Below are 10,282 nucleotides of genomic sequence, written 5' to 3'. Positions count from 1 at the left end.
GACAGGAGGAGACAGAGACAGGAAAGGGAGAGACAGGAGGAGACAGACAGGAGAGGGAGAGACAGGAGAGGGAGAGACAGGGGGAGACAGCGACAGGAGAGGGAGAGACAGGAGAGACAGGAGGAGACAGAGACAGACAGGAGTGTCTGTAATTTAAGGAGTAAAAGATTCCAGGAAAAATAACCGACCATATCTCAGCACACAGAGGATGACAGGTAATATTAATCCTGTGCGAATCAGATCTCTGTAATTTAAGGTGGTAATTTTGTTTTTTCTCATGTTCATGTGGCCTTTAGTGCTCCTGTCTCTGATCAAAAGAATAATAGAGGCAGCGTAGGAGATTATTAACAAAGTTTGGCAGTTCAACCCCATCTTCAGAGCATTTCTCACCAGCTTTCATGTTTGCTTTATTTTAAAAATGACTGCTGCTTCTAGGTAGAATCCCTAACATTAATGTGTTTTCATATTTCTTTATTACAATGAAATATCCCACAGAAAACATGAAGAATGGAAAGAAATCCTGTCCTGACACATGCAGCAGCTGCAGAGATGAAAACTACCCTGGTAAAGACATTAACAACAGAAGACCCTCCCCTTAATGATGTTTGATTGGTTGTCAGGCCTGTCTAGAGAAATGTCTGAGCCCCTAACAGACCCAGAGAATAGTCCCTCCACAGCTGGGATTTATTAGCCTATAGCACAGATCAGTAGCATTGGTGCTAGCATCCAGGCTAACTGTTCCCTCATTTTGGAGCTGAGAAGTGTGTCTAACTGTTACTGGGTTCAGATGCTAAAATCATTTTTTGTGTGACTTCTAACTCCTTTGAACAACTTTTTTTTTTGCTTATATTTGCCACTAGTTTCCATGTTTTATCAATTTTGAACCTTTTTCATTCATTTATGCCACTTAAAACCAATTTTATAACCCCATTTCACCACTGCTAAACCCTTACCACCATTTTTCCTGCCACTCTCCAGCTAGAGTCACCACTGCTGACCCATGTTTACCACTATCAACCCCTATTCACCCACTCTTTTGTCCATTTTTGCCAATTTTAACAACATTTCCCTTTTATTTATGCCCATTTTGCCACCTTAAACCAACTGGATTTACATTTTTAAGAAAGCTTTAGGGCATAAGAAATAAATATTTGTTGCTTTGATAACTGTAGTTATAAGGGTAAATATATATATATGGATATAATAGATTGACTTCATATTACACCATCATACAGGTCAGAGGTTCTCAACCTTGGGGTCAGGTCCCCCTTTGGGGTCACAAGACACTGAGAGGGGGTCACCAGATGCCTTAACAAAACTAAGAATATTTTAAAATTCCACTGTTGCCACTTTACACCAATTTGACCAAATTTGAATCCTTTTTAATGACTTTGTAACACCAATTTTGTCAATTTTAGTACTTTTTTGGCCACTTAAAACCCATATTTGTTCACTTTAAACCCTTTCCATTACTTTTTTTATATCAATTTTCATCCCAGTCCACTTACTTTCTACACATTTTTTGTACTTAAAAGCCATTTCAGCCACTTTTTAAGCCCCTTTTACCACTTTTTGGCCCTGTTTTTGCTACTTTATCCAATTTTTGCCAATTTTATCGCATTTATATTCTATAAAAATCAAATTTCATCACCTTTTCCACTTTTTTTCATTATTAACCAATTCTAGCCATTTTAACCCATTTTAGTTATTTTTTTAACATTTACGTCAAATATAAAATATGGTTTTCATAGCTTAACTTCACTATGGACCATGGTTTTGCTGAACTCCATGGGCCCCCTGTTTGCCTGGGTCCCAGAAACCTCCCCCTTTATCCCCCCTTATGGACGGCCTTGTCTGCACATAACTATTCTTGATTGTGCATGGCTGTGTTCAGCCACCTTCAGGTACAGTGGGGTCGCCGGTCTCTAGCACCATTATTTTGAGGGTCACGGGCCAAAAAGGTTGAGAACCCCTGATATAGTTGACCCCACAGGCCTCTTTAGCCCCCCTTAGCGGCGGCCATGTTGGAAAGTGAGGGAGCAGTGACTCTGATGAGTGCAGTGCTGTTCTTAAAGTTGAACAGTTTTTAACTGAGAGAAATCTAATCCGTAAGACAAAAACAGCTGACAGTGAGGGCGTGTTTCTCTCTGAGCTCTGAGACTGCAGGACTACTCTGGTTCTGAATGGTAAATAAATGATACCAGCATAAAAAATACCAGCTGTGGACACAGACCCATGATAAGATAGAGTGTCCTCCATGTTGGACAAAGTCAAACAAGTTGCTATATATGGTGTCCATGATATAGCGCCCCCTATAATGCCATAATGTTTGAATAAAGGCCTAGAAAGAGCCCTCTTGCTTGCTTAGAAAAATTTGATAAAGCGCCCTTAGAGGTCACAGAGGTTAACCTAGAGGGTGAACAGTTAATTCCTCAAACATGAACAGAGCCCGCAGTGATGAAGGTCCACGTACTTTATAAGGCTCCCCAAACAGATTGAATCCAGTAGAGAGTAAGTCCTCGTCCTGCTGGACCTCCTGGTTCCTCCTCTCCCACTCCTTCTTCTTCAGAGCGCTGCGTTCAGACTCCAGGTAGCTGTGGAGGACATAAAGGGAAAAGAACGTTAGAATCCTCACTGATGGGGATGCATCGGCTGGCACTAGAGGGATGATCCAGATCCAATCTTCTGCAGATACAGGCTGTTAAACAGAGCACACCAGTCCCGTTCACACCCTTTCACTCCACATTCACACACTGATGACAAAGGCTGCTGTAGAGTTGTTATCAGTACTAACTAGTTTCATTCATACATGTGCTAAACTGTGTTTGAATGGCCTGATGACCCTTGAAGGAGTCACATCCATCACTGAGAGCTCAGATTGACTCTGATCAGCCGTCAATACGACCACAAAAAGGACATTTTTCTGTAGCGTTCACCTTTAAATTTGACCTGACAGCGAGGTCTGAGTGAGAGAAAAGGTCAGAAAGGCAACGACAGAGAAACTCACAGACTCACATGAGAGAGACCTACTTTAGGGTCCCAGACGGTTTCGGAAAAAAAGAAAAGAAAAATACTGACACACAGGGCACACCGGTAGTGGAGTGATGAAGGCGCACGCCATGTATGCAGGCAACCCGGGTTCGAATCCGGCCTGTGGCACTATCTCCTGCATGTCTCTCCGCGCTCTCTTCCCTGTTTCCGACTCTATCCACTGTCCTATCCAGTGGAGGCAGAAAGGCCAAAAATAAATCTTTAAAAAAATAAAAATAAAAATAAAAATACTGACACACAGAGAGTAGAGCTGGGAGTAGAGGGAGAATAGCGATAAACTAGAAGTAAAAAAACAGCAGAGAGCAGCAGAGAACAGTAGGGGGCAGCAGAGAGCAGTAGGGGGCAGAAGTGAGCTGTAGGGGGCAGCAGAGAGCAATAGAGACTAGTAGGGGTCAGGCAGAGAGCAATAGGGGGCAGCAGAGAGCAGTAGAGAGCAGTAAGGGGCAGCAGTGAGCTGTAGGGGGCAGCGGAGAGCAATAGGGACAGCGGAGAGCAGTAGAGAGCAGTAAGGGGCAGCAGAGAGCACTAGGGGGCAGCAGAGGGCAGTAAGGGGCAGCAGAGGGCAGTAGGGGGCAGCGGAGAGCAGTAGGGGGCAGCAGAGGGCATTAGGTGGCAGCAGAGAGCAGTAGGGGGCAGCAGAGAGCAGTAGGGGGCAGCAGAGAGCAGTAGGGGGCAGCAGAGAGCAGTAGAGAGCAGAGGGGACAAAGACTATGTTCACATAGCTGTTAAAAGTGACCGGAATATGATTTTTTTTGGCTAACATGTGACTTGTAACTATTTTATTTTATTTTTATTTTTTTAAGTTTTTTAAAGTGGAACTTTTTTGAGGAAATAAATTGATTTTGTGGGGATTATAAAGATGTACATTTACAAGAAAAAAACACTTTATGGTTTGAAAGTTGTAAATTCAAGGGGAAAAAAGAGTCTAGAAAGTCTGAAATTTTGACATTAGAAACTCAAAATTTTCAAGTTTTTAAAATCATGAATTCACATCACTGTAAAGGAAAAGATTTTCAAGAAATCAAACTGAAAACAGATTTATTACTTATTATTATTTTTTATTACTTTTCAACTTTACTTTTTTTCTGTCTCCCTCTCTCTCGTCCCTCTCTCTTTCCTCTCTCCCTCTCCTCTCTCTCTCCCCTCTCTCTCGTCCCTCTCTCTCTTTCCTCTCTCCCTCTCCTCTCCCTCTCCTCTCTCTCGTCCCTCTCGTCCCTTTCTCTCCTCTCTCCTCTCTCTCTCCCCTCTCTCATCCCTCTCTCTCTGTCCTGTCATAACGCTGATAGCAGAGTAAGCTTTGGGGATTTAATCTCCGCAGAGCTTCTCTGAGCTCCCCTGATAATTCAGTGCATACAAACTCTCACTAAAGTCTGAAACACAGCTTCATCAGCCCCTCATTCATTCTAACCAGAGAGTCTTTGGAGCAGTTTTCCTCTCCTGCTTACAAACACTGAACCTGTAGCTCAGCATGAACAGCTGCTTCTCTTTACAGATGATGGTGAACATGGAGGAGTGTGACTAATGCAGCTGCAAACTGATGAGATAAACTTTATCAGATGTGTCCGATAGATTTTTTTCCATCTAAATTTACTCTGGCAGACTTCAGCAGGATAAGACAGATTTACCTGATTAAACTTCTAATGACTGGAAACCAGGCTGACCAGTATAAAGAGTTAAAATAAATAAATAAAATGAGTAAAAGATGAAAGTATTCAGCTTTGTCAGAGAGGACAGATGGATGGATAGACATCCTACGACTATAATTAGCAGCATGTAAGTCTGTCTTGATTTGCACGCCACACTGTCGCTCCAGTTGATCCCTCTCAGAAGACTTCATGGGTGTACTGGTTCTAAACTGGTGCCATGAAAATTCATATATATGACAGATTTTCTATAAATTGTCAAAATGTGCCGAGTCATCATTCAGGGGAATTCCGCTGTGTTCCATTTACTTCAGAAGTCAGATGTCAGAGCTGGGAACGGCGTCACATCCGAGTTGAATGCGTTTCATTTGCTACAAGCTTGTCAGAGAAAGAGACAGAGCTGAAAACAACCGGACCTTGCAGAAACACACCCACAGGGAAACGTATTTAGCTGATAGACCCGCTCCACCATCCTTGGTCAAAGTCAGCTCACTTTAAAGCTCCGCCCCATGCTCATATTTAACCAGATTACACAGGAGATGAGCCACAATCATTACGGAGAAATCACGGCTGTTTTTAGCTAGCGTCGCTGGTGCTGTGTTAACATGTTTGGATGGGCTGTCTGAATCTTTGTTAAGAGGAACCCTGCATTATCAGACCAGTTCATCTTTGTGGACAGATTTTTGTATCTCTTGTATCCATATTGAACTGAAAAACTCACTAGATATCTTCATTTTGAGTAATTTGAATTTATAAACTCACCAGGATGCCGCCATGTTTGGGTCTGCGCTGGCGCTGTGACGTCACAGTTCCACAGCACTCCTTGCTGTTTTTATGCAGTAACTGCTTTTTCAGACTGGCAGCCCATGAGGGTTGCATCTCAGAAATGCAGCACGTCCTACGCATGGAGAATTATAAAATTTGAGGTCTCTTCTATTACTTATTTGCACCATGAGCAGTTAACAGTCCATCTAGACAGGAAAATGATAAATACAGTGCCATATTTACATTCTTGTAGCAAATATTTAAGGTAGAATATGTTTGAAATCTGTTTCTTGATGAACCAGATCAAGACCACAAGCTAAAATGCTGTTTAATAAAGTTGTTCCCTGAACTTCTCCTCTTTATGAACCTTTCTATTCCCACACGGTTCAGGTAAAGGTAAAGACAGTACGAGAGGACTTCCGGTTTGCACCTTTCAAAGTAAAAATCCACTTTAGCAATTTTTTGGAGAAACTCCCTTCATATGTACGTAAAGCTTTTATTTTGAAAAGCTTCCGGTACGCTTCCACTACACACTGAATCCAGTCACTTGTGGGAGGTTTACTGAGGTAGAACTAGGAGGAATGACAGAGATCTGACAGCAGGGAGACAAAACCAAGCATCGGAACGGCGAGGAGTGCTCATAGGGAGCTCTGCAGAACTGTGACGTCACACTATCAGCGTGGACTAAAAAAATGGTGGCCTCCTAGAGAGTTTATAAACTCAAATTTACTCAAAATGCAGATGTGTAGTGAGTTTTTTAGTTCAATATACATTCGGGAGGTACACATATCTATCCAACAAGATGAACTTGTCTGATCATGCAGGGTTCCTTTTAAAGCTCCACAAAAACATGCATGTTCTAAAACTTTGTAAACTAGTCTAAAGTCACATCTTTAATGCTCCTATTATTGTGTTGTTGGCCAGTCACTGCAAAATGCATTGGCACGCAGAGACACTGAGACATTATGCAGTTATTTGGGAAAAAAACACCTTTTACATACAAATTAGCCTTTTTGCATTAGCATCTAATGCTGAGGATGGTATCAGCATGGTGTTAATAGAAGTTTTATGATGCCCAAACTTTCCAGAGATCAGGAAACATTTCCACCTCTGTAGACTTTAGATAAAAGGTGTGTAAATATGACTTTGACATTGCTATAACTAACCATAACCAGGAGGATCTCTGCTCTACCCACTGTCTGTTATTCTGAATATTTAACATGGACTGTCAGGTGCAGGTAAGAGTGAATGGGATGCTCTGCAGGAGTGGGCGATCTGTCAGAATTCCATGCAGAGCTCTAGTTGATTTTAATCATTGAAACAGTCAAACACACTGGTTAGAAGTCTCTCCTCCTGACCTCTCTCCTTTTCTTTACGGCTCTGTTTCATCCAGGAGGATTATGGGATGCAAACCAATGCTCATCATTCTCAGGTCTACTCACAGGATCCAGACCGTTTCCTAGACTGCAACCTGGTCGGGACTGGAGAGGTTGGAACTGCAGGTGATGCTTTGTTGAATGCAGTTTTTGCAAATTGATTCAACAGGTGTGAAGAGAAGTTAAAAAAATGGGACTTCACTGGACTAAAATGTTTTGAGGTTTTCATAGACTAGAACTATAAAAGTTCAAATGTCTAAACAAACATTTGATTCCAGTGTCTACTGAGTCTAAAGACTGAGACTGACTTTACTAGGACGGTAATAACCTCTTTAGAACCGGGGTCAGATCGGTTCAGGACTTTTTGATTAAACTGAGATAATCAGGTGACTGAATACACACTGAAGGGACCTCCGATAGCTGGGAGCAGGTCTACAGCTCTGCTGGGGGGGGGGGAGCGAGCGTTCTGGATGATGTAGAAGTGAGGGGGATAATGAGAGAGGAGAGAGGAATAGCTGTCAGGCAGCAGACAGAAGCTTTGTTTGAAGTGTCAGTTCAATGAAGCACTTTCTCTGTTTGTGTGCCTTTTCATTGTGTGTTCATTAAAAGTGAATTCAACAGCAGGGAAATAAAGGCAGCCTTTCTGGGATAAAAGGAGGAAGAAGCTCCAGAAATCCATCAGGGTGAAAATATGAGGCTTTTAGCTTTCTCTCTGCTGATTTCATGGAGGATATGAAGGATGGCTTCTTTGTGTTTCTGTGTTAGTGACATTAGAGATGCTCTAATGAGACCCAGTCCTGCTTCCTGCGTTGTTTTCATGCTCGGCACACAAACCCTTGAATGTGACACTGATGGATTGATGAAACAGCCTGAGAGTGAGGAATGAGAAAGAAAATGAGACGGCACGGTGCAGCCCGGTGTTCTCTGGGTGGAGGAGAACCTGAAAACAAAACCCGGGAATCAGAGAGCATCAGAAGTCCTCCCAGAATCCTTTTCTCCTGTGGGTTTGTCGTTTTGTTTGTTTCACACGAGGAAGAAGTGATCTTCAGCCAAACCAGCGTGAGGTATATTTTATATTACGATTGTATCAGAAACACCAAACTACAGCGAGATTACCACAAATCCATGGATGCTTGTCCCGTATATAGACGTTACTTCTCTGTAGTCACTGGACAACATTTTACTGATCCTGGATCAGATCTGACTGATCATCATACACTGATCTCATCTAATTTATTTAATGCTGTAGTTCATTGATTGTCAACTGGTGGCCCAGGGTCTGCATGAGGCCACCCAAATATTCCCATCTGGCCCCCAGAATATGATCAAATTCAGGACAATTAAAGGTAAACAGCTTCCTGTTGCCATTAAAACAACAGAAAAAAAACCCAACTGAGATTGAAAGAGTTTCATTAGGAATGACTAAGGGAGCTTTCACATTAGGCCCAGTTGTTTCGAACCACGCCACAGCGCAATTCCTCTCCCTCCCCCTTCTCCTACTGGCTTGCTTTCACACTCAACATCGATCTGTGCCCGGGCCCACTTGCGTATTTACTCAGTCTGAAATAGCAGGTGGCGGTATGCACATAGCTGGTTTACAATCCCAACAAGGAGGAAAGAGAAGAAGAAGCTACCATGGCAACCACTGGGGTCATGACCTGAGCGAAGATTGTTTTTGTTTTGACCCGGCAAAAAGTCCATCCTGCAGCCATGGATGATTAAAACCACTTTTAAGATGCCAGCAACTTCACTCTTCATATCTGCACATCTACCACAGCTCAGAGGGTTAAATGGGCTTGCACTGCACAGATACAGCGGTTTTTGAGGTGACAGGAGACTTTTATTGCCTTTGCACCTCCTCTCACTGAAACCAACCTGTGTTCATCTGTAAGGTGAGTCACAACAGACCGTTTATTGACTGGATTCTGATGATTTCTGCCCTTTATTGAGGGAAAATGTGAACGAACGGCCGTGCTGTGGAAAGAAGTTCAGTTTTTACGATGATGTCATAAAGCTGATACGGCGCTCTGTCCCGTATCCGAGCGCAGTTGCATTCACATCTCATCCAAACCGTGCCAGAGTCCAAGACCGGGCCCCTAGTGTGAAAGCAGCCTTAATGTTTCATCCATTTTTCAGACATTAACCTGTCAGCTGTTAGTAACAAATATAAAGATCATTAAACAGATTTATCTGTTTTTCCTGATAAAACTTTTTTATGTCAACTTTCAGCTTCAGGTGTTTTGGGAGTGTCATTTCCACAAATCACTACACAGCACAGAAATATCAAACCCAGTGATGGACAACACACCGGGAACAGGAATATTCTGCTAAGATATCTCAGTCGCCCCCTTGTGGCTGGCTGTGGTACAGGGACTTATCTGGCTGTTAGAGCCAGACGACTACATATGTTTGAAAGAAAATAAAATATTCAAACAAAAAAGCTAATTTCTTTTGCTTCCTCAGAACGCCTGTAGAGGAAAAATCTGCCCTTGTCCAAATGTGGTGTATGATCACTTGATCATGCATTCATCCTAATTAGAATTTTTTTCTTATGTTTGTTAAATAATACATAAGATGAGAAACCTAAAATAAACGCATATTAAATCGCAATCATGATATTGAAGAAAAAAATCGCAATCAGATTATTTTCCCAGATTGTTCAGCCCTATCTCTTACCTGTGTTAAACAGGTCATCAACCCTCGTGTCTGGTAAATTTCTGCATTTTGCTGCTATCATCATGAACAAACGTCTCTGATTATTGTTGTTAATTGTGCCTGTGTTGATATAAGACTGGCTAGTGACAGGATTTGTACCATAAGTGGATGAAATGCTGCAGATGGATGCGGGTTTTCGAACCAGAGACCAAAACCCTGACTATGGAGCTGCTAGCAGCCATCTGAGTGAATCCAGAGCCCCTGTTACATTATATTTTTATGAACTTAGTATTTGGAATGTTACTGGGATCTGCATGTCTCAGTATTTTTAAATATTTAACAAACTAAAAAATGAACTAAAAGGAATAAGAAATGATAGAAGTGAAAACTGAATCAGATTGTTGTTTTAAAGCTGCAGGAGTGTTTGGATACCTGGCTGCTCTCTGATTGGTTTGATGTCATTATCTATAGACAGTCAGTTACCTACATGTTGGATTTAACCCTCTGACAGCACCGTCCCGTCTCTCCCTGGGCTCTTAATGAACTCTGATGAAACCCAGCAGAGCCGCGTTTCTGAGCTCTCCATCATCACATCTAAAGATTTCTTTCCTCTCTGCCTTTGATGTGAAAACCTCCGACGTCTGCCTGACGGCTGTTTTCATGCAGAAGCAGCCAAATGACTTCTAAACTCTGCATACACATAAAACAAACCTGAGGAAATGGATGTTCACGGGAAACAATTGCGGTCTGTTCCTTAAACCATCATTTGACATGCTAATTATGACAGAGATG

General features: G+C 42.2%; 1 protein-coding gene across 5 annotated transcripts in view; it reads right to left on the bottom strand.

Moving 5' to 3' along the window:
- The window catches only part of aff2 (AF4/FMR2 family, member 2), an 81,108-nt gene that overhangs the window by 46,252 nt on the left and 24,574 nt on the right, over positions 1-10,282 (bottom strand). For all 5 annotated transcript variants that reach the window (XM_041798266.1, XM_041798262.1, XM_041798267.1 and 2 more), the window contains exon 2: positions 2,474-2,594. In XM_041798266.1, the coding sequence (XP_041654200.1) occupies positions 2,474-2,594 (121 nt within the window). The remainder of the gene's footprint in view (positions 1-2,473; positions 2,595-10,282) is intronic.

This window comes from Cheilinus undulatus, linkage group 10 (assembly GCF_018320785.1).
Source record: "Cheilinus undulatus linkage group 10, ASM1832078v1, whole genome shotgun sequence".
NCBI classification, from domain to species: domain Eukaryota; kingdom Metazoa; phylum Chordata; class Actinopteri; order Labriformes; family Labridae; genus Cheilinus; species Cheilinus undulatus.
This window is presented reverse-complemented; position numbering and strand designations above follow the sequence as displayed.